Source organism: Varanus komodoensis, unplaced genomic scaffold (assembly GCF_004798865.1).
Source record: "Varanus komodoensis strain SLA01 unplaced genomic scaffold, ASM479886v1 scaffold112, whole genome shotgun sequence".
In the NCBI taxonomy this organism is placed as follows: Eukaryota; Metazoa; Chordata; class Lepidosauria; order Squamata; family Varanidae; genus Varanus; species Varanus komodoensis.
Window position 1 is genome coordinate 190,859 of NW_025335322.1, and position 23,635 is coordinate 214,493.

The following is a 23,635-nucleotide window of genomic DNA, read 5'->3' on the forward strand; positions in this document are numbered from 1 at the left end:
CATGGGGATTGGAATGCCAAAGTAGGAAGCCAAAAGATTACCGGGATAACAGGCAAGTTTGGCCTTGTAGTACAAAATGAAGCAGGGCACAGGCTGGTAGAATTTTGTCAAGAGAATACGATGGTCATAGCAAACACTCTTTTCCAACAATCCAAGAGATGACTCTACACATGGACATCACCAGACGGTCAACACAGAAATAAGATTGACTATGTGCTCTGCAGCCAAAGACGGAGAAGCTCTATCCAGTCAGTAAAAACTAGACCAGGAGCTGACTGTGGCTCAGATCAAGAGCTTCTGGTTGCAAAATTGACTTAAATTGAAGAAAGTAGGGAAAAGCACTAGGCCACTCAGGTATGACCTAAAATATCCCTGATGAATATACAGTAGATTTAAGGAATTAGATCTGATAGACAGAGTGCCTGAAGAACTATGGACAGAGGTTCGCGCCATTGTACAAGAGGTAGCATCTAAAACCATCCCAAAGAAAAAGAAATGCGAGAAAGCAAAATGGCTGTCTGAGGAAGCTTTACAAATAGCTGAGGAAAGAAGGGAAGTGAAAGGCAAGGGAGAAAGATACAAACAATTGAATGCAGAATTCCAGAGAATAACTAGAAGAGATAAGAATGCCTTCTTAAATGAACAATGTAAAGAAATAGAAGAAAACAATAGGGTGGACAAGAGATCTCTTCAAGAAAATTGGAGATATGAAGGGAATATTTCATGCAAAGATGGGCATGATAAAGAATCAAAATGGCAGGACCTAACAGAGGCAGAAGAGATTAAGAAGAGGTGGCAAGATTACACAGAGGAAGTATACAAGAAAGAGTTTAACATCCCTGATAACCACAATGGGGTGGTACTGACCTCGAGCCAGACATCCTGGAATGTGAAGTCAAATGGGCCTTAGGAAGTCTGAGCAACAACAAAGCTAGTGGAGGTGACAGTATTCCAGCTGAGCTATTCAAAATCTTAAAAGACGATGAGGTAAAAGTGCTACACTCAATATGCCAGCAAATTTGGAAAACTCAACAGTGGCCACAGGATTGGAAAAGGTCAGTTTACATTCCGATCCCAAAGATGGGCAATGCCAAAGAATGTTCAAACTACCGCACCACTGCACACATTTCACACTCTAGCAAAGTTATGCTCAAAATCCTACAAGCTAGGCTCCAGCAGTATGTGGACTGAGAAATACCTGAAGTACAGGCAGGACTTCGAAGAGGGAGAGGAACTAGAGATCAAATAGCCAACATACACTGGATCATGGAGAAAGCTAGGGAGTTCCAGAAAAACATCTACTTCATTGACTATGCTAAAGCCTTTGATTGTGTGGATCACAACAAATTGTGGCAAGTTCTTAAAGAGATGGGAGTACCAGACCATCTTATTTGTCTCTTGAGAAACCTATATGCGGGTCAAGAAGCAACAGTGAGAATTGGACACGGAACCACTGATTGGTTCAAAATCAAGAAAGGAGTTAGGCAGGGCGACAGTATACAGCATTGCCAATTTAACTTATATGCAGAGCACATCATGAGAAAGGCAGGGCTAGATGAATCACCAGTTGGAATTAAGATTGCTGGGAGAAATATCAACAACCTCAGAAATGCAGATGATACCACTCTAATGGCAGAAAGTGAAGAGGAACTAAAGAGCCTCTTGATGCGGGTGAAGGAGGAGAGTGCAAAAGTTGGCTTGAAACTCAACATTAAGAAAACTAAGATCATGGCATCCGGTCCTCTTACTTCCTGGCAAATAGATGGGGAAGAAATGGAGGTAGTGACAGATTTTATCTTCCTGGGCTCCAAGATCACCGCAGACAGGGACCGCAGCCAAGAAATTAAAAGACGCTTGCTCCTGGGGAGGAAAGCTATGGCAAATCTAGACAGCATATTAAAAAGCAAAGACATCACCCTGCCAACAAAAGTGCATATAGTCAAGGCTATGGTTTTCCCAGTTGCAATGTATGGCTGTGAGTTGGACCATAAGTAAGGCTGAGTGCTGAAGGATTGAGGCCTTTGAATTGTGGTGCTGGAGGAGACTCCTGCGAGTCCCTTGGACCGCAAGGCGATCAAACCGGTCAGTCCTAGAGGAGATCAACCCTGACTGCTCTTTAGAAGGCCAGATCCTGAAGATGAAAGTCAAATACTTTGGCCACCTAATGAGAAGGAAGGACTCCCTAGAGAAGACCCTGATGCTGGGAACGATTGATGGCAAAAGGAGAAGGGGACGGCAGAGGATGAGGTGGTTAGATGGAGTCACTGAAGCAGCTGGTATGAGCTTAAGTGGACTCCAGGGTATGATGGAGGACAGGAAGGCCTGGAGGAATGTTGTCCATGGGGTTGGACACGACTTCGCGACTAACAACAACAATAAATTCTGTCTCTGGACAGCATATTTGATTATCACAATGGTTATCTTTCATTAGGCCTTTGTGGAAGTGCCCCAGTGATTCAGGAACAGCAACTGGTACAGGTTGTGTCTGCTGGAACATTTGTGAGAGTTAAGAGCTTGGAGCATCTATCCTACACTGTTTGCACTGGCCGCCACTTAGGCTCCAAACCAAATTCCAGGTGTTCGCTTTGGCCTTGGAAACTAAATGGCTTGGAACCACTTTATCTGGAGGACCAACTACACGAGTCTCCCCAAGCTTTAAGATTACTATTTGTGGTCCTGTTCTCTGGAACAGCAGCAAAAGCCACTAGGGTGCCATGTGCTTTGGTGGCCCTACACCTTTAGAATTCTCTCCTCAAGGAGATTGCTGATGGCTTTCAAAAAAAAGCAAGCCTGAAGACATGTTTATTCCAATTCTCATTCAGTGTGTAAAAATCACCGGTTGCTGGTGTGTATGTTTTCAAAGTATGCTCTTCGCCTAAGTTTTTGAACAGGAATCTGGCTCACACCAGGATAAATTATTTGCCCATCCAGCGTCTGACAGCAGAGGTCTTTCCCCTATTATCAGATTCTTTTAACTAGAGATATCTGGATTTAATATTGGGAATGTTGAAATACAAGGCCCTCTTGTATCTCAGTGTTCCAACACAGTATCTGGGGGCTGGAAGGGAGCTAGCTATAAATCTTTGTCAATGAACGTTTTTGCATACAATACACAAGGATGAACTGAGAATCAGAGGAACAAAAGGAGGCCTGGGCTACAGTAAACAGAGTGATTGTTTAGTAAGAGGGCAGAGGGCTTCAGAAAGTAGGATAACAGAGATGACGCCTACCCTTTTGCTTTTTCTACATAAAAAAACAAAAAGATAACAGGCTTTTCCCCAAGCAGAAAGAAAAAGGTAGGTCCATCTTTTTGTACTACCTAGTAAAGCCGCTAGAGGCCAGTGAAGCCTAGAAAAAGGTTTCTCATGATGCACCATTAGGTTGGCATTGGCCTGGATTTTAGGCCCTCTCTGTTGCCTTCCCTTCCCAACATCTCCCCATCTGGTCACCTTTAATCTGGTCTAGCTATGTGTAAGAGCAGAGATGGGACCGGCATGTGACCAATTTGAAACAAAGCCTTTTGTAAAATGTCAGCCAGAATATTGGTCAATGAACACTTTTGAACTAGTGCATGTCCAAGGGATGAAAACTCAGGGCTGCATTTTCTCCCGTTGGGAAACCGGGAGTCTGACGTTCACTTCAGACAGCTCTATCTGAAACCTAGCAGAGGAAAAGTCAATATAAAAACAACCCAAGCGTAAAACTTAGGTGTGTTGTCTCTTAGCAATTCTCCCTGCTCTCACACATATTTTTTTAATATACTTGCTATAAGGGGGACAGAACCCACAAGTCCTAGATCCTAAGTTAATAACCACAACCAGCAAATTCCAAGGAGAAGCCAACATCCAGGAAAAGAGAACAGAAACAAGTGTTTACAGAAAAAGCAGGTGCTTGTTTTTAAGGGCTGTTTCACCCCCATATATAGTTCAGGTCCTAAGTAGTGATGGTTAAATGGTCTTGCGTTCCAAGCTGCCTCTGCTTTAGAGGTGTAACTCGGCGTCTCTCAGGTCAAATTGCCCGTCCTTTTGTTTGCTCTGAGATCTGCTCACACCGTTTCCCATCCATTTCATGTTGACACAGTTGTAGGCAAGGGAAGTCAAGCTAGTTCTGTAGGTATCGTGATATGTGGCTTCTTTAAAAGCTTCGCTGTCAATGAAGAAGTTCAGCAGGAGGCGTTCTGCAAAGCGCTATAGTCCCAAGAAAAGCGCCATGTCCCATCATTCCACAAACCGTCAGCCCTTGATTTTATGTCACTAGGTACTCAGGGGCGGAACAGAGAGTCTGTGCAGTGAGAAGGCTTGCTCTGAGTTTCTGATTGAACCAATCCACAATGTAAGTCACCTTCTTTATGGGAATCCCTGCATTGTTTCAAGTTTGCCTTCCAGTGGCTCAGCAAATGTCCTTCGTAATCCGGTTCCCTAAATGATCGCACAGTCACCCCGCTGAGTACAGACCAGCCGGTCGAACTGTACAGGGTTCCCTTTTTCAATGCCGTCTATCATCATCACCGTTTCTTCTCCATGTGACTTCAAGTGCTTCCCCTCTAAAGTGAAGTTGTGTCTAAGAAGCCCATAAAAGCCACTTGGATCCTGACTGACAATGTGCTTCCCTCTTCAACTTGAGGAAGAAACTGCATGCAGCCAGTGGTGAAAGCATCGTATCTGACCCTGTCTTCTCTCTCCCCAATGACAGTAAACGAAGGCAGCCATCTTCGATCACTCATCCTTTTCCACTTTGATCTCGACAAAGGAGCTGAGGTCAGGACAAAACCCTTTGTGGCTGGGAGGGTGCGGAGAAGCGGCAGCCCGGCCTTCTTCCTCTTGGAAATGAGGATTATACAGGTGCTGGGGCAGGAGCTGGGCTTCTGCGGAGGGCAGGCGATCAGAGGGTGGCCCATAGACCCGGTTGGCTTTGGTACCATGCTTGGAATTGGCATCCAGCCGATAGCAGAGCTGAGTAAGGGGAGCGGCACGGAAGCGTGGGGGACGGGCCACCCACACCCCCGGCTCGCTCAGGCTGTCCTCCTCATCCGACATGAACTCCTCTGTCACACCTTGCCACACACGCTGCTCCTCTGGGCCCAGCAATCGGGCGACCCCCAGACGGTTTGCAAAGAGCTAGTGGGAAGTCAGGAGAATCAGCCACTCTAAGAAGGCCGCATCCGCCTCGGCCCAGCTGCCTCCACCAGCCCTCCCCTACCTTCTCCCACAACTCCTCTCTCCAGCAGCCATTTTGTCTCCCCCTAGTCCCGGAGGGCTGCAGAAACGCATCCCTTGGTCTGCAGAAAACGCAGCCTATCGGCAGGCTGGAACCTCAGGCTGGAACCTCTTCCACACACGTGTGCAAATCACAGCTTTCCACTGCCTGGCGTTTGAGAGGCAAGCTCAGGAATTAACTGCACAGCAGAAAAAGAGCACAGGGCCCACTGTAGGCGGTTGATACAGCAAACACCTCTCTTGGCAGGCCAGCTGTGATGGCTCACTCATCCGGGCCTCTGCCTCCCTTTAGGAAGGAGAGTCCCAGACACCGCAGGGAGGCTTCATTTTTCATTCCTTTTAAAGGAAGACTCGCACAGCTTTGATAAATGAGATTGGAAAACGAGTGGGATGCAGACATAATGATCCCCTTTCCCGCTTCTGTCGTCGTCTTTTTTTAAACTGTCTCTTCTGGCTGCTGTGGTTTTTTTTTTTTTTTTATACACACACAAACGCACAGCAATAATACTGAGCCTGGTGGGACTGAGATGTTTGATTTTAACAACTCCGATCAAGTAACGGAGAGAATCGGGTTCCTCTCTTCCCTCATTTTCCCCTTTCATAGGCCTATCAGATGCTTATGTACTCTGAGGGTCCGCTTTGTTCAATGGAACTTCCTTCTACATCTTAATAAGATCATATTGTCTTTAAAAAAAAAACAGTGGGCATTACTGATTGAGGAGGGTGCTTATTGTGTCACCATAAACCCTGGACATTTTGTAAATCATCCCCAGTTACGTCTAGCGACTTTAAATCTACACATGAAAGCCTTTTGAGAATTTCTCCAATCCTTTTTACACTTTGCCCCACCCCCCTTCTAATCAATACCAATCCCTTTGTCACACATTACAACCCTTTTAACACATGGTAAAACTTATGGATGATTCAGATGCAAATGGATTCTCTCTCAGAAAATCTCCTGGATCTTTCTCATTAAACCAATTAATCACCATTATGAGTACAATTTGTCTTCTGCTAGATTAAGTCCTGCTGAATTAATCACAAACGAATGTGCATGGATCAGTCTAGTACCTTAAACAGAAGTAATACTTTCGAAGGTCCATGGCCTAGTTCCGGACTTACTTATAGTAGATCAGTTGGCATCTATGGGGACTTAAGTAGTCATGACTACCTTGCTGTTATTATCGTAACCTGCCACCAAGTTTTCGTACCTGACTTACAGCAACCCTTCTTTAAGCATTAGGTTGCAATTCTGGCTTGTTCCAGGAGACAGTTTTCACTCTAAAGAACATCAGGCTAAACAACTCAGAATCCCCCAGGATATTTAGCTACTCCATCTGGCAGGGGCAATCAAGTACCTTGGATATGGCTCCTACCTTGTTTACATAAATCAAACCCAGGGCTGCCATCCTGTTGTGGACTGGGCCAGTGCGGTCTCGTTGTAACTGGACTGGCTGTACGAGGGCCTGTTCCTTCATCTGCTCGACAGACTTGCTTCTTTATAAGGTCTAAGCAAGAATCCTGGGGTAATTCGTCCTTCAATGTGATTTTTAATGCTTTATTTACAAGTGCCTTGGAATACAATTGATGGAGGAAGGTACTTGGGCGAAAAGAGTGGCAAAATTGCTTTCTGCGGGTATTGTGGCAGTACGGCCCTCTTGAGAAAAGAAATCTACAGAAGTGCTCCGCAGAGTCACGGAGTTGTGCCTTACCCGATAGCGTCTGCTCCGCAGCTTTTTCTCCTCCTTCTCCTTGAGTCCTTTGAAGGGGTTGAGAGAGTTGCGATACTCCCGGCGCTTGGTCAGGAAGTAAGCCACGCAGGCACCTAACCAGACAAAATGGGGGCATTGTGGGGGAATCAGAAGCACGGAAAGAAGAAACTGTAGCACAGATGAAAGATAGGAGATGTTTGCCTCTGTGTATATAAACAATCCACAGTTCAAGTGTCCCCAGTAGCTTCCAGAGTCAATGTGAAGAGGTGCTTTCTTTTCAAAGTGCCACAAAATTTCATTTTATTTCCAACAAATGTGGCTTTTAAAGACATAAAGAGTGAAGAAATAGGGATATGCCTCTAATTTGGAAAATTTTGAAAATAAGATTCAAAAATAGACTAAGGGAAGCATTTTCATGCCTCTGTACCTTACCTTTTAGCTCTTTGTCAGTGTAATTATGGTGATTAGACATCAATTCTTGCTTCAGTTTTTCTAGCAAGAATTTCACCACAGAAATATTCCATGAAGATTTAATGCTATAAAAAGGAAAAGGGAGAAAAGGTAAGTACCGGGAAAGCCCAGCGCCTGGCATAATCTACTCATCCCACATTCTCTTAAAGAAGAGAAGTCAAACTAAGGAGCATTCCCAGCTTCGGATGTCTTGTACCACAATCCAATCTTAAGCATGTTGACACATGAGTAAGTCAACTAACTTAAATAAGACTTAGAGTACATTCGTTTAGGGTTATAGTCTTAGTATGCAATCCTGAACTTACTTCTAAGTAAACCTCATTGAACTCAACTGGATTTAGTAAGAGTAAATTTATGGACTCCCCTCTGTGCCCGCTACCCTATATATACTAATGTTGCATGTAGTCTACATTCATGACTGCATTAAAAGCAGGAGGCAGAGGACATCTACCGTTATATTGTCCCATTCATTTTTTCTTCCATCGAAGCAAATAGGCCAAGCCTATAGAAAAGTCTAAGTGGAGACAAATCTGACAAAAGAAATAGCAATATTTTTTTAAAAAGCAACCCCAGAACAGTAGGGGCCTTAGCTTCCAGGCACACTTTCTCGCTGACCTTAGCATAGCCACTGTGGAGGAAAGAAACTTCAAAGGCAAATGAGATTGATAGTCTGCCCAATTACAATTCATCACCAGTGTGGTGTAGTGGTGAAGAGCATGGGACTGGGACTCGGTTGGTTTGGGTTCGAGTCCCCGCTCAGCCATGGAGCCAACTGGGTGACTCTGGGCCAGTCACAGACTCTCAGCCCAACCTACCTCGCAGGGTTGTTGTGGGAGATAAGACTGAAAGCAGGAGGCGGCAAATTAGGTCAGTCACTTTGAGCTCGTGTAAAGAAAACAAGTGGGATATAAATCTAATAAATAAATAAATAAAATCAAGTTCTATTGCAGAGACGGCCTGAATCCAGAGAAAAGGGGGTGTTTTCTGCTTTCAAATCACACTACGCATGCTAACTATCTTATCTGATTCCAGAATGTTTGTGTTATCAGCTACAACTGTTTTGGGAGTGGCTATTGCTAAATAATAGCCTTTTCTGCATTTAGTTTCCCTCTGTCCATGCCATCCCCCACCCCCTAATCCTGTGTGACACACACACACACACACACACAGAGCCCTGAAACTCTTGGTAACACATACATCTGGTGAAGTTGACTACAGCTGACACAAACCTATGCCATCATAAATGTTAGTCTTTCAGATGCCACCAGACTGTTCTTTTTGCTGCAACGGGCGTATTTGGCTGTAGCTCGCCGACATTTTTATTTTCTAAGGACGTATCTGGGACTCACATGGGATCCAAATGCTTACTAGGACATAAAGACGGGGCTAGAGGCTGTCACTTCATTTTGTGGCATGGCAACTTAACAATATATCTTGGCGAGACAGTGCTTAAAAATAAAATCAGGAGGTACATGGAGCGGATGAGAGCCAAGGGCTGTTCTCCGACACCACACTGGAGATCTCGGAGTCAAGCAGACAATTTTGATCTGTGCGGCTTTCCTTCCCTTCCCTCTGCGGCACAGTGACATGCGAGCCGCACCTGTAGAGGTGGCCTTTCCTCGCAAATGGGGGAGCCCTACCCTTTCTCAAATCAAACCATCGCAGCCCAGGCTCACCTCTCGGAACCATCAAACCTTTTATCATTGGTGATGTGGTTGTGGACATTGTGGACCAGTTTCTAGGAGAAGAGACAAACATGGTTGAGAAAGAAGTGACTCTCAGCAGCAGTGCTGCAAAACTCCAAAGCATTAAAATAGTGCGGGCGGCCTGCCCCCGGAGGTTAATTAAAATCAGCTTTGCGGTGCCCGTGCGGCAGCAGGTTCGGTGCAAGTGGCTTGCAAGAAGCGAGTGCCGCCAGGAGTGAACTACGGAAGGCAACTCACGGACAGTACCAGGTCCCTCTTGCGCCTCGCATTCTTCTGCCCGATGCTTTGGCTTCTGCAATGAAGACTGGCAAAGCCCAGGGACAAGCGCTGCTCGCCGTGCAGGGGGTCCTCCAGGGTGGCGCTGTTTGGGGAAACCTCTGGGCAGGACAGAGGGTCCTCGAGGGCCGGCAGGGGCGGCTGATGAAGCATCTGAGGGGCAGGGGAAGAGGCGGTGGCACGGCCATGCTGCATGGAGACATCTCCTGCGGGAGGCGCTTCCGCTGCCTGAGGAGGAGACAAAGACTTGCACAATCCTCAGGCCAAGCAGCAGCTCCTCTCCTGTCCCACCTGCACCTGCATCTCTCCCGAGTTCTGCAGCTCAGCCTCAACCTGTAACCACCATGTGGGACCCCTAACCTGTCCCTGGCAGGCCCTTAAAGTCACCCTAGGCTTCCCACATGCCGTCACAAATGGGGAGGGCACACAGGAGGGTGTAAGAAGCCCATTTAATTGCTCTGTAAAGCAAATGTAGCATCTACAGAACGTGCGTTTGATTTTTAAGTCTTCTCTCGCTCACTGACAACGTTCTTACTTGGCTGAAATTCTGCAAGAGGCCCAAAGGCACTTTCCTGTGTCAGGAGGAAACATTCTTGCGCTACCGACCAGAATTTCCCCCTTCGCCACTTGGCCAGCACACCTGACTCACAGAGCCACTCCACCCCGACTTCCCGAGCCGGCCTGGGCATCCTGCGTACACGGACGAGCACGCTTCCGGCGCTCGCCTGGCCCCCAACCCCAGGCCACGGCGGCACGGCACGGCTTGGCACCCCTCCCAGAACGCCTCTCTCTCGAGCAGCTCGTTGGCAGGCAAGGCGAGCGATGCCATCAAATATTCATGAAGCCATCTGTGCCTGACCGGAGGGACCCGGGGCCGGCGTGCTTTCGGCGGGGCGGGAGGGACAAAGGAGCCCCTCGTCTGACAACCAACGTACCCCACCAAGCCCTCCGGTTCCCAGCTGCACGGGCGAGAAACCCAGGTGCCCAGGGGGCCCGGCCGCCGCGCCCAGCTGCCTCAGCTCTTCAATGACCACCTGGACACCGTTCCTGAAGCCCTCGGCTTCTTGCTCTCCCTCCTCTTCCTCTACATCGTCCTGCTGGCCCTCCTCCGGGATGCACAAGGGGCTGGCCTTGAGAGCAGGGGGTGCTCCCCGGCGCAGTGCTCCCATTTCTTCTTCCAGCCGCCTCAGGGCTTCGTTGTTGGCCTTCGCCAGGCCCAGGGCCACCTCGGCGAGGCTCACGGCCTTTTCGACGCGCTGGTAGATCACATGGAGCAGCTGGTCTGAAGACTGCACCGCCAAGCCGCTTCCCGACACGGTGATCGGGGTACACGACGAGGGGGGCAGCGGGGGCGCGGCTGCCTGCGCTCCTGGTTCCTGCTTACAGCTGCACTTTGCTTCCGTGGCGTTGGGAGGCGAGAACAAGATGGTGGCACTGAATGACATGGCAACACAGGGGCTGATGGGGGACTTGGGAAGTCTCTCTGCTAGTACTCTTGGAGAAGGCAAAATGGCTTCCGGATCGGGTTTTGAGTGCTTCGTGGTGGGGACAGGCCCATGATGCTCGTAGGAATGTTTGCTATGAAAACAGGATGTTGAGGAAAACAAAACATTTTCTAACTATAACAAGAGTCAGCAATACTGGGAGCAGGGCCAAGCAAGCCTGCATCGGAAGATCCAAAATACTGAGATTTTAGGGTCTTTAACCCGTTCTAGCACCGGTTTAGCACATGTAACAGCAAGATGTAACGGGTCTAGCACATGTAACAGCAAGACCCTTATTTTAGGGTCTTGCTGTTACATTCCTGAAACTCCTGAAACTGCCTTGTGCAAGCTAAAGCCAACAGAACTAAGACGAGTCCCTTTATACTCTGCCCCTCATTCCGATGTCTTTCCCTGTTCCCTGCATTTTTAACCTATAAGTATTCTGCCTGCCTGCACATTTGAATTGCACTCAGCTGACCTACCCTCTTCTAAATCTTATTCTGTCTAAGCCATCCATGTCTTCTGATTATCTTGCCAGTTGAGTCTTGGAAAGAATTCATCTTGAAGCTGACAGGCCAGGATTTGCAATCCCCACTTTAACTTCTTTGCAAAGGTACTGGAAAAAAAAAAAAACTCCACCTGGTTCACAGATGAGCCTGTGAGCATCTTTACAAACAGGAGAAACTGTTCTGAACACAACCGTAACAGACTAGCTATGGGGCGCATGATTCTTCACTTTGAATCAAACCTGACATTAAAAAAAAAGTTTTTATAAATCGGGAAAGGTGGACACCAAGAAAGATGAGTATCTTTATAGCAAAGGGTGGGAACACTGCACAGGGACTCAAAGGCCCGGCTGCAGTCCCCACGTGGTCGTGACACTCTCAGGATGTCTTGAGGGCAGGCACCGACTTTCAGCCTGGCCTACCTCCCAGGGTTGTTATGCTGATAAAATGCAATGGATTATATAAACTGTATTGGTTCACTTCAGGAAAAAGAGTGAGAAATGCATTTCTAGGGGCACACTGCCTATCCGTTCTACTAGCTCCGGCTTTGCAAAGTTGCGGTCGCACCAATTAAACTTTCAGCCGCACGGAACCCTCGAACGAGCGCGGTTCTTTCACAGCACCTCTCTTACCGCCTGCAAACAACCCTTAATGCATAGACATTTCGCAGCACTCCCTGACCGGGAGAGGGAGTGTGTGAAGCATCCTGCAGCCCCACCGTTGAGCAGCTCCGGGGCCGATTTCCCTTCCCCGCTTCCAAAGCAAATGTCACTGCGGAGGTTATGCCCGAGGCTGCTCGGCTCGCATATTTAAATCCCACGCGCCCCGGGTGGGCGACAGGCCAGGGGCCTGCGTGGTTCCGGGGGGGGGGGAGGAGCGGGCGCGCGCAACACTTTGGAACCCTGCGCTCCCCAGCGTTCCATCCCCGCGTGTGCAGCTCGGGGGCGGGGCGCGAGGGGGATGCGGCGCGAGCTCCGCCGTCGTGTACGAACGGGACGGCCCTCCGTCCTCCTCCGATTGGCTAGCGCGAGGGAGCCGAGGGAGCCGATTGGCCGCGACGTGTGGCGCCTCGGCCCGCGGGCGGGGAGAAAGGGGAGGGGGGAGGAACGGGGACGAGAAGGGGCTCTTTGAGGAGTTCTGTGAGGCCGGGCGCCGCTCCCGAGGCTGCCTCGCGACCCCTTCGCGGCTCGCCCCCTGCCAAAGGCGTCCATTATGGGGCCAAAATAACAGGCACCTGAAAGAGGAAAGGGCGCCATTCTGTGCCCTTTTAGACAGACAGAAAACCGCTTGGGGCATGCTGGGAGTCGCACCCCTTTTCTTGTCACACTTAATGAATCTATAACCCACCAAAGCATTTGCCAGAATAAATTAGTGGCAGTCTTTCAGGTGCCACAAGACGCTTGGTTGTTGTTCATTTGTCTGCAGCTGACCCTCTGAAGACTGGCAAGCCCAGCTCTTCCTCAATCGCCCATCTAGCCACTGTGTTGTACCAGATGCCCACGATTTCAAACGTCCAACGTTGTAGAGGATAAAGGATTGCCCTATCATCACAAATATTTCCACAAAGGTGGCCTTGAGGTAAAGTGGCACTCAGAAGTCACTAAAAAATGGATCACTTTTTAGCCCAAGTCTTATCACCCTTCACGGCACAAACCACCCCAACAGATGCCCTAGGCAAGGTCATTCCAACAAAGAGACTTGTAGGACTCTCCATCCTTGCCTCAGATCAGAACTCTTCAGTTTAAACTCACGTTTTCCTGATAACACCTGCTTTTCCATTATTCCTCCCTCTGGTAGCATCTTCAATTACCAGAACTGCCCCCAATGTGTTCCTGTGTGTCAAGGCAGCTTTAAAATTCTGTTTATCACACCTTCCCTTGTGAATTTACTCTCACAAACCTGGTGGACACATTTATTGTTCTTTTTTTTTAATCTGCAGGCCTGTCTATTTCCCAAACTCCTGACACAACCCTACTGTGCAAAATGTACAGATCCTCTGGTTTATTAACTTGCACCTCTCTGTGCCCTGTTCCCATGGTTACTTCTCTGCCGTGGCACCTTAAGTTACATGCACCTAGAATACCCTTTTATGCCAGGTTAATTTAAGTTCAGAATGACAATCATCACCTGTTTATTTACTCCCACTCACTAATCCAAATTAAACAATTGAGGCAAGGAAAAATGGCCCCTTCACTGCTTTTTAAAGTACCCAGACTGTGGGAACAAAAGAATGACAGTTGTGCATCAAAGGGGGAATGTCACCCTAAATGATACTGAATCAGCCCCCTGTCATTCTCTAACCATTGTCTTTTACAAACAAAAGCAAGATTAAATTGAGGCAAGATATACTGGATTAAACTTCCAAAGGAAATCCATGCAAGGCTGACCATGTAAACACACCCCTTGGATGCCTAATTGGTATATTCACGCCTTCAACTCTCCACTAATTCTTCTAGACATTGTTCTTGAAATGCCCTGTTCTCCTTGGAACAGCACATACCGATCCTCATATTCTTTTCTCCATCTGAAATAAATACCAGCTGTGATTAACGACCTCCACTTCTGATTAGAATCTCTACTTCCCCCACAATAGAATGTAGAGATTTCTTTAAAGCCGCATGGGGCACTGAAAGTGCTTTGACAGATAATTCATCTGTAGTATCTGAGCCAGTTTCTTCCTGCCTTTCCTATCCCTGCATCACTTATCCATTCTTGGAAGTATACCCATCTCTATTCCTCACCCCATCTTTATTGTATCCATGTACATAGAGCCAGATAGTCGCTCCCTACCTGCATGTACATCTCTTTCCTGCCAAGCATATTTCTGCTCTCCCGCTTCCCTCCCTCATTCTGTCACGTACAACCCTTTCCCCGACTTGTCGTATATTTCCCTGGCAAGGCCAAATAAACGAGGGACGGCTGGGGTACCCCCCCTTCCCATCCCTCCGCCATCCCCGGCTTCCCCCCTCCCCTCCCCGCCCCAGTCCATCCCCACTCCCCACCGTCCCTGGGAAAAGGATACTGGAAGGTCGTGCGGCTCTTTGTATTCGCGTGTGTGCAAAAGGGGAGGATGTGCACCCTGCTGCCAAGTGCCACACCCCCATGCTCCCCCCTTCTGCCCTGATTGGCCAATCTCCTGCAGGCACACAAACACACACCAAAGCTGCACACGCATTCCTAAGCAGGGCCCCCGCAGGGGACACCCAAAATGGCTGGGGACTGCCCGTTTTCCCTCTCCTGGACATGTACAAGCAAGCTGCTTTTTCCTCCTTCCTTTCTCCCGCTGCTGCCTCCCCTTTGATCCGTGGCACTCTTTTCTTTCCAAACACCTTTTGGTGTTTGGTTGATCCTTCCTGTTAGGCACCTCTACCTTCCCCAGCCCGTTTCTCTTTCTTGTATCACGGATCACCTTGGCTCAAGTACACAGTGTGTCTCTCTGTATTCCCCCATTTGCTCCTTCCCCTGCTCGAATTCCTTTCTTCCTTTTCCCTCTCTACAGCGGTAAAATAAAAAACCCTTAGTCCATCCTCCACACTTTTGTACCTTCCTGTGGCCGTTTCATTTCTTCCCACACACCTGCCCGCCCCCCTTGTCAGGAGCATGGAGGAAAACTTGAGGGGGAAAAGGGGGATTTAACCAAGTTGCGAGGGGTTTTTCCTCCCTTGTACTCAGCCACACCTCCATCGCAGCCGGCCTTGTTCCTTCTGTCCCGGGTGCCCTGCAGCTGGGAATAACCTTTTCTGTTCACATTATGCTCTATACATTGCACACACAGCCTTCGCGTCAATTGGGTGGGAACCAGTGAATCCAACAGCGCGTAAAAGGATTTGCAAGGCTTATGCTTGGCGAGGGTGCTAGAACGGGTTAAAGGCAGCACGAACTGTTGTCAATGCCAAAGAAAAGCACAGACGGTGGAGGATCCCCGGGAAGGGTGAAGCGTTGGAGTTACCATGAGCATGGCCATGGCACACGGAGAACGAGGTAACACAAGTCAAGGGAACAGCAGAAATCATATGGGAAAGGAAGGAGGCATTTAACAGTTGTTTGACTTCCTCCCTCCCTCGGCTGCAGCACAGACAAGGCTTCAATGCCTGTGGGAAGAGGTGACCTTCTGGGTTTTCCGCCTAGAAACAAAACTTTCAAGAGACATTTATCTCCCCAGTCCCATGCTCACGCCCACACAACCAGCCGGCATTCTCCCCCCCCCCCGCCCCCCAGGGCATCCCTTCGCCGGCAAGAATTCAGAGCCAGCAAAACACCTCTGATGGGACTGGAGTAGCCAGCATTCATCTTGCCCACCCTGGTCCGTTAAGTGAGGACACAAAACTGTTCAGACAGTGAAAGTTTAATTCAGTACAAGCAAAATGTTTTGCTACAGGAAACGCAGGCCCCAGGCATGAGATAAACATTCTGCCACCCAACGACCAGGCCGTGGGGCCGTCACCATCCCGCTGGACACGCTTCCCCCATCTGCTTAATGCCTGACCCAGTCCCTCCTCTCTTGATAGTATCATGTGCTCCCCACAGCCCACAGCTCCCACAGGACCATGTTCGTCCCCACAAAGTCCACCATCTCAAGCCACTGTGCCTGCAGCTGTGTCCTGGTAGATTTCACGCAGCTTGGACACATCGTCACTGGAGACACAAATCCAGCCATCCTGGCGTACGTGGTAGAGGTTGACATTGCCTCCGGAGTAGGCATCACGGTATGTCGCTTGGTAGATGGCACGGCGGGCCAGATCGTAGGCTTCCTCAACCGATAAATCGTAAGAATAGCCACGGTCCATCACCCCGTAGGCATAGACAGACCCGGAGCCCACAGAGAAAACCGTGCCCGAGATGCGGTTCCCTTCACTGTCCACATAGTACAGACCTGTAAGGCAGGATAGGAGAATCGGGGTTACTGGGGCGAGCCACGTATTTGTCGTTACTGCACATCAGTAGCTCTGCTTGCCCTTCACCCTTTCCAAATATCCGTTTCACCAACCAAAATATTGATACCATCGTAAAGCCCCACAATCTTCAACAGTTCACTGAGCTTCTCCCCAAGCAGTACCTTCCCAGCACTACATTTCCTTGCAATACCACATGTGCACCTAAGCATGTGGACATACAACATCCAAAGGAAATATAGCAATGGGAAAACCCAGAAGGTCAGCTATTACCACAGGCAAGAAAGCATAAGCATCTTGGCTGCTGAGGAGGAAGTCAAAGGACTGTCAGGTTTTTAATTTTAATTAATTTTTTTTGAGGAGCTACAGTTGTGAATATTGTACTGAAGGCTGGAAAAGGATCCAAGCACTTTTGCCCCGGAATTCTCTGCTCCAGTGAACCGAACTGGTGCCAGAATCCAAGAGGGTTACCCTGTCATGGTTTGCTAGCATATGTATCCAGGAGCAATACTGCTTGCTTAGAAACCTTAATTTGAATATTGGGGCTTTTCCCTTCCACAGGAATAGCCGCAACATACATCTCTAGATCTGACAGTCTTATTCAAGGCGAGTGGAGATCCTTCAGTAAATCAAGCTCCTCTGAGAGATGCTTGGGGGATCTGCAATAGATCTCCAAAGGTTTCAGACAACCAACTGTCTGATAGCAACAACTAAAATGTCTTCCATTTCGGAATTTCATTGGTGAACAGATATGCTGAGGTGGGGCAGGACAGACTAAGGCAGATTTTTGTGCGGAACGACTTGTGAGTAGAATTCTGGTAAAAATCTAGCTAAGCACATGATCAAAGATGCCTGGTCCTGAATTCCTAGTAAATGTCTCCCCACCTGACCTGCTATTTTAATGTAGCTTTAGTTCGTAAGTTTCAGAGTTTAAGTAAAAAAAATCAAAGCAGAATTCACAAGCTGGAAGTTTGCCCCCACTATATGAAATCCTGAACATGTGGTCAGTGGCCCAAGAACAGAATTTTGGGGAGAGACAGGACAGGCAAGCTAAAGAGCCTCACAGCAATGGCATTTCTCTAAGGCAACAACCAGAATGACCTAATGCTGTGCTGTACAAATAGGAAAGAGTAGAATTGATGTATCTGTGCTTGCAGCAGAGTGCCGCTGCATTACGGTGTCACACTAATACAATGGAATGCTCTAAGCGCTTCCAGAGATAAGGCTCTGTAGACAATAAGCTGTCAGCCCTGACGATTTATGATGATTATTCTCAACTAGTCCACTCTAGTACAGACAACCTAACAGGATCCATCTTGGGGGGCACATACTATATCAAAGCAGCCATGGCAGAACCAAACCCTCAAGTCCCACCTGTCACCTCTGTCTTATGGAAGCACAACCAGGATGCATTCTGAATTATACAATGATGTTATCTTATTATAGCTCATGTAGAGATCTGCCCAATGCCCCAACAGGAAAACATTTGTGTATTCTAAGTACACTGCTTGATTCCCATGCTGGAAGGCAGAACATAAATGTAACTATATTAATTCTTCTAAAAAACCTCTGTCACCATTTTTTAAAGTTTGCAAAGTAAAGCTGCATTGGAATAAAAACAAGTAACACAAAATATTGTCAGCCACTTCTACAGTAATTTATCTGCACGGAATTCGAGGAAAGGGAGGGGACCAAGGCAGCCCTTAGGTTCAACCCCCTGCTTAATGCAGGTAATCCAAGGTAAGCTACCCCTCTCAGACAACCTTCCAGCTGCATCTCGAATGTCTTCCGGGTAAATTCAGCACGATTACTTGCTTCACCTCCCTACACAGCTGTACACTTATTTATGCTATCCTGGCATCCATTTTGATGTGCCCTCAAATCACCTCCCACTTATGGTGAGCCTATGAGCAACCACCTTGCAGCACAGCCTGTCCTTGACAGACCCACTCGGGAATTGTAAATTTAAGGCTACGGCTTTGTTCTTCGGCCTGCGACTTTCCCTAACTTAAATTGTCTGATGATCAAAGAAAAATAGGCTTCATGGCACCAGCAAGTGGCCACATGTATTCTTTGCAGAGTCAAATGTGAAGCTACAAAACAGAATCCAGCTCAAAGCCCGAGCCTAGAAAACCCAGTGTCTGAAGTATCTGGGAAGGCAGCCCAAAGGAAAAGCTGCAACTGGGAGATGGTCAGCCCCCCAAATTCTGAAGAACACTTCAGAGGATGACTGCAACCACAAACTTCACACAGTCATTTGTCACCATCTGTAGAGCACTTCCCACAACTGCAACAAAGGATTCAAGTGCTACTGGCACAGCGTTGGGGCAGGTAAGACCCTGGCAAGAGAAACTGCAATATTCCATCTAGAATGGTCTTCCAAGAGAGGCTCCTCTATTCTTAGCTCATGAATAACTTTCTGGAAACTGGTCCATATATAATTTTTTTATACAAGAAGGCATGCATTCCCTATCTAAATTTAATTTGTGGTTTTAATTGTACTATATTCTTCATACCTAAGTATTTTGACCGCGCCTGTGCTGTTTTGTTTTATGTTATGTTGTGAATTGGAAGGATACTTGGAACTGAACTATGGCCCGTGTTGTAAGCAACCTAGAACATTTTATTTATTTATTTATTTATTAAAACATTTTTATGCCGCCCCATTCGCCAAAGCCTCGGGGCGACTTACAACAATTAGTTAAATAATTATAATTAAAATTTAGCATCTTAGAAATAAGGATGGGCATGGCGTTTTAAAATAAAACAACTGGGAAAGGTGAGGTTTATAACTGGCTGGGGTTTGCAAGAGCGGGCAGTGAGTCAGGCCTTGAAAAACCCCTTAGGAGAAATGCAGTATTCTCACCTGGCCCTCGCTTGTCCCAGCCACAAATCATGGTGCCCATGGAGAGCCCCATGCCCTTGTACTGGTACACCATGTTGGCCAAGAGCTTGGAGGCAGCAGCTACAGAGATGCGCTCCTTGTTGCGGAGTTCATAGATACGGCACTGCCGTGCCAGCAGCCGTTCCCAGAAGCTGCAGTCGGCTGCACCGCCGGCCATGGTGCCCAGCAAGTAGGGATTGATCTCGATGATCTTCTTGACGGTCTGTGAAGCGATGTAGACACCTGCGGAGGACCGTGAATCCGCTGCGACAATCACACCATGCTGAAACTGGAGGAAGGAGAAAGCAAAGGCGAAGGTCACGAATAGCCCACAAAAGATACTCACAGGCTGGATTGCTGGCAATCCAAGCGGCGGCATCGCTCCTCCCACATCCCCAAGAAGATTCCAACTTAAGACGGTCCATTCCCAAGACAACTTGACAATTCAAAGTGACAGCTGCCCATCTTGGTCTTAAATATGACTGCTAAACCAAACTCTATCAGAGGTGTAATTCAAGCATCCCACTTCCACAAGGATGTTTACAAGGGCAAGGTAAATGACAGAATCCATGATTTTAGGTACCTCTCTTGAAAACTCGGGCAACAGTCTTAAAGTAACCCTGGATCATTTTTAGCAAGGGCAGCTGAAGTCATATAAGGCAAAACTGAAGAACATAAATAGAGCTATTCTGGATCAGAGAAAAGCATCATCTAGCCCTGGATTTGGTTCAGTTTCCCCATGAATGCTATGAAGTACTTCCTTTCGTCTTTCCTGAACACAATTAAATATATATCCGGAATGAATGACTAAATAAATAAATGTTCCATTAAGCAGCTTTAAGAAAGTATTACAAGAAAAATGTCTCACTGTCCACTTTTCCCACACAAGGTGTAATTTTGTACACCTCTATCATGTCCCCCCTCACTCAGCTCTTTCCTAACAGCCCCAGATGTTGTAAACTTCCAACACAGGAAAGTTGCAAGTTGACCATTTGGTTGCCCCTTTCCACAATTTTCCACTTTTTGGGATCCTTAAGGGGGAGTGACCAGAACCGGAAACAGTATTCCAAGTGTGGTCATACCACCGATTTGTAGAAAGGCAATATAATATTAGCCGTTTTGTTTTTGACTTTGGTTGCCATCATTCATTAGTTGCCCAACTTTAAAAAGGCAGTATGGTATAGTGGTTAGAGCATTAGCGACCTGGGTTCTGGTCATCCCTCAAACAGAAACACACTGGGTGACTTTGGGGCAGTTACAGACTTTTAGCTTCACCTACCTCGCAGGACTGGTGTAAGATTGAAATGAAGAGGAGGGCTACATAAACCACCCCAACTTCCTGTTAGGAAGGTGAAAAGCGGGACAGCGATAGAACTAGCGACTCTCCAGCTGTTTTGGCCTGCAACTCTCATCTGCTCTTGCCAGTACTGCCAATGCTGAGCAATAATGGGAATCACAGGCCAGAGCCCGTGCCTCTCCTTCCCTCACACACGTTCCTGCTCCCAGGCCGTGCCATCCTCGGCCACATTTCTCATAACCCACGACTGCGGCCGCCCATTTATCGAGCACAAGCCCCCAACCCCAAGCACCCTTCAGGCCCATCCCAGCACCACAGAGGCACGGCCTCGCAGCTCCTTCGTTTCCAACCCCACACCTTCCCTTTCGCACCCTCAACCGCAACGGCGCGCACCCCCCACCAACCGGGTCCCCCTTTAAATCCAGGCCCCGCATCCCTCCAGATTCGCTCCCACCGCGACGATGTACTCCGAGCACCTCCCCGACGACCACCGAGCCCTCCCGGGGACCTACGAAGCCCCGCTCCTCTCCGAGCCGGGCCCCCCGGGCCCCCTCGCCGCCCACCTTGAAGGCCAACGTGGTCGTGCCGTGCTGCAGCTCGAGGTCGGCGGCCCCCGCAGCGGCGCACCGGCTCAGGCCGGGGCCAGGGGCGGCCAACGCCAGCGGGGGGCCCTCCGCCGGACCCCCCGCCTCGTGCCCGCCCCCACGGCAAGCGCCGAGCGCGGGCAGCCGAAACTCGGTCCCGGCTCCCAGGCCGAAGAAGCCAGGCTTGTTCACGGGCATCTGCGGCTCCAGCAGACTGGCGAGCGCCATTTTGAGTCCGGGCGATCACCGTGACTCAGGGAAGCCTCACAGCCCGCTGTTATATAGGCTCCGAGCGCCATGTTGGCTGAGGGCAAGCCTGCCCGAAGTGTCTGCGCACCACAGCTGCGGGCGCCATCCTGGCACGGCTTCATTCGCGCGTCTAGTCGCGCTCGCGAGGTCTTCCTCGCCATTTTTAAAGTGGGCGAAACGTATGACTGGCCGGCCTCGGTAAAGGCGTGGACGCCACCTTTAGTGAGGGCAAATCCGGCCTCGGTTGCCCAATAGCAGGGAAAGGAAATACGGCCGTCACCATCTTCGTTTCCTCTGGGTAGTGTCATATTGGGGATGGGAAGCAAAGGGAACAAAATGAGCCTGACTTTCAGAGCACTCAGAGAAGCTAAGAACAAGGATGAACGAACGCGAAGAGAGTACGCTTACTTGGCAGAGTGCAACCAGGTGAAGATTGTGTCCTGTGAAACTCACTGCCTCATGATCCCGTGGAAGTCAAATACACAAGCAATTAGCTAAAAATTGTAAACAGCAGTATTTGCGATAGCATTTAAGCAATGCAATCCACTGGTAATTTATTTGCTAGATTTATATCCTGCTTTCTTACAACAAACTCAAAGTGACTTAAATCATACTTCTGCTCAGTCTTGGCCCCACAACAACCCTGTGAGGTAGGCTGGGCTGAGAGTCTGCAACCAGCCCGAAGTTGGCTCCATGACTGAGCGGCAGGGCCAGGTCTCCTGAATCCCAGTTCTGCCCCATTAACCACTGCACTGCACTGGTGCTTCTCTTATTTAGAATGGAGTTTATCGAGTGAATGGTTGGAACTAGAGTAGTGAGAACTTTGCACTAGTTAGAGTAACGCCTAATTTGACAAGCGAAGCCTGCAAGCAGAATGTGGTAGCTGTCATTCTCCTGCCCACCCCCGCTTGAATGAAGGCACGACCTCAGGCACCCCGAGACCCAGCTCCTGCCACGTCGCACCTGTCTAGCCCCCAAAGGGAAAAGGACCTATGCAGGCTTGACATCAAAGCAAGGCATAATAAGGCCCCGGCCAAGGGTCTAAACACCAGCACAAGCTCCTCTGACTTGCTCCTCTTTGCCGCTGGAACCCGCATGCCCCGTTTCTCATTGTGCCCCAGGAAATGCAGGTGGTGATGGAGGAGCTGGAGATCTGACTGCTTCCTGCCAAGCAAGGGAGCAGTGATGAGAAGAGGAAAAGCAACAGAGGCAGCGGGGAGGTAGACTTGGCGCAAGGGCTGCAGAGGGTGGCTTGGCCTTACAGAATGTGGAGCGAGCAGAGGGTCTGTCCACTTTGTTCCCCAAGGTCTCACAACGAGGGGGCAGTGGAAAGCCATACAGAGGCCCCTCTCCCTGCTCCTCTCCCATGGCATCAAAATGCGTGGACTGCAAAGCTACGCTCTGGTTTTGGAAGCCTGCTTCCTGTGGCTGAAGCTGTTACCGCAGGCTGCAAACCACTTGGTCACCCTTGCGTTCATTAATGTTAATTAACGTGTTTCCAAAACAAAGTAGGCCCTGGGGTTAGATCCCTAAGGTCCCCTTAGGATGCATATTAAGTGGCAGGTGTCCCAGGTTCATGGTCTTGCTGCTGCAGAGCGGGTGGGCACACGGACAGATGGACCCAGGTCCTCTTTTATTAATATGGACGTCCATAAAGGTCAGGCAGCAGCCAGGGTCTCTGCGTATTTGATAGCAGCCCTCTTCATCCACTTCTTGACATGGTTAGCTAACCGTTGCTTCTAGGATGGGTCTGGGTGTGTGCTTTCACACACTGGCTTCTCTGGGAGGCCTGTGAGCAGTGATGCCATCCAGCATCCTCCTGAATATAGGCCCCTACATAATTCTTCTTTTTCAGCCTTGTAACAACCTTGTGGAAAGGCATTATACCGTGTGCATTTGCTGGGAGTGGGCAGGGAATATTATGAGTGTGAGTGAGGAACTAGAAGGTCTCCTGGCTTCAATAGATTGCTGGCAGGTGGAGCTGGCCCTGGTAGGCAAAGATATAAGTTAAAATAAATCAGAGATTGCTGTTTGAAGTCATTTTTTGGTGGGGGGAACACTTTTATGCACACAGAATATATAACCTGCAGCCCGTGTTCTTTGTATTCTTCATCATCGTCACAGCCACACAATCTGCATACGCAAATTCCATTTCTGCCCTCCAGACCCCCTCCATCCAAAATACAATCTCAACTTACCTGTAGTATTTGCACTAGCGATGCTTCTCATCCATGCCGAAATCCAAGCCGCTCTCTGTAACACTCTTCTCTTTCCCAGTTGTTGTGCTTTTTCTGGCTTAATTTTGTGCAGAATGGCTATAGATGCATTTGCAATAACAGAGAGACCCTTTAGCATTGG

The 23,635-nt window shown here is 48.6% G+C and overlaps 2 protein-coding genes across 2 annotated transcripts; both read right to left on the reverse strand.

The window, feature by feature from the left end:
* Positions 1-4,715: 4,715 nt before the first annotated feature.
* Positions 4,716-10,826, reverse strand: CUNH14orf93 (chromosome unknown C14orf93 homolog). The gene is made up of 6 exons (XM_044420903.1): positions 10,317-10,826; positions 9,343-9,609; positions 9,076-9,137; positions 7,361-7,464; positions 6,929-7,041; positions 4,716-5,117 (listed from the first exon to the last, which is right to left on the reverse strand). The coding sequence occupies exons 1-6, from the start codon at positions 10,824-10,826 to the stop codon at positions 4,716-4,718; spliced, it is 1,458 nt and encodes a 485-aa protein (XP_044276838.1).
* A 4,874-nt stretch (positions 10,827-15,700) lies between these two features.
* PSMB5 (proteasome 20S subunit beta 5) lies at positions 15,701-21,286 on the reverse strand. Its single transcript, XM_044420930.1, has 3 exons — positions 21,008-21,286; positions 19,130-19,436; positions 15,701-16,244 (listed from the first exon to the last, which is right to left on the reverse strand). The coding sequence occupies exons 1-3, from the start codon at positions 21,254-21,256 to the stop codon at positions 15,946-15,948; spliced, it is 855 nt and encodes a 284-aa protein (XP_044276865.1). The 5' UTR covers positions 21,257-21,286; the 3' UTR covers positions 15,701-15,945.
* Between the last annotated feature and the right edge of the window lie 2,349 nt (positions 21,287-23,635).

Bases quoted from the DNA above. Each gene is read 5' to 3' on its own strand.
- CUNH14orf93 (XM_044420903.1), bottom strand. From the start codon at position 10,826: ATGTCATTCAGTGCCACCATCTTGTTCTCGCCTCCCAACGCCACGGAA. The intron at 9,610-10,316 runs GTACGTTGGTTG...TCTCCTCCTCAG, and splicing joins GAACCGGAGGGCTTGGTGGG to GCAGCGGAAGCGCCTCCCGC. The intron at 5,118-6,928 runs GTAAGGCACAAC...ACTTCCCACTAG, and splicing joins TGCGGAGCAGACGCTATCGG to CTCTTTGCAAACCGTCTGGG.
- PSMB5 (XM_044420930.1), bottom strand. From the start codon at position 21,256: ATGGCGCTCGCCAGTCTGCTGGAGCCGCAGATGCCCGTGAACAAGCCT. The intron at 19,437-21,007 runs GTGGGCGGCGAG...TCCTTCCTCCAG, and splicing joins CGACCACGTTGGCCTTCAAG to TTTCAGCATGGTGTGATTGT. The intron at 16,245-19,129 runs GTGAGAATACTG...CCTGCCTTACAG, and splicing joins CTGGGACAAGCGAGGGCCAG to GTCTGTACTATGTGGACAGT.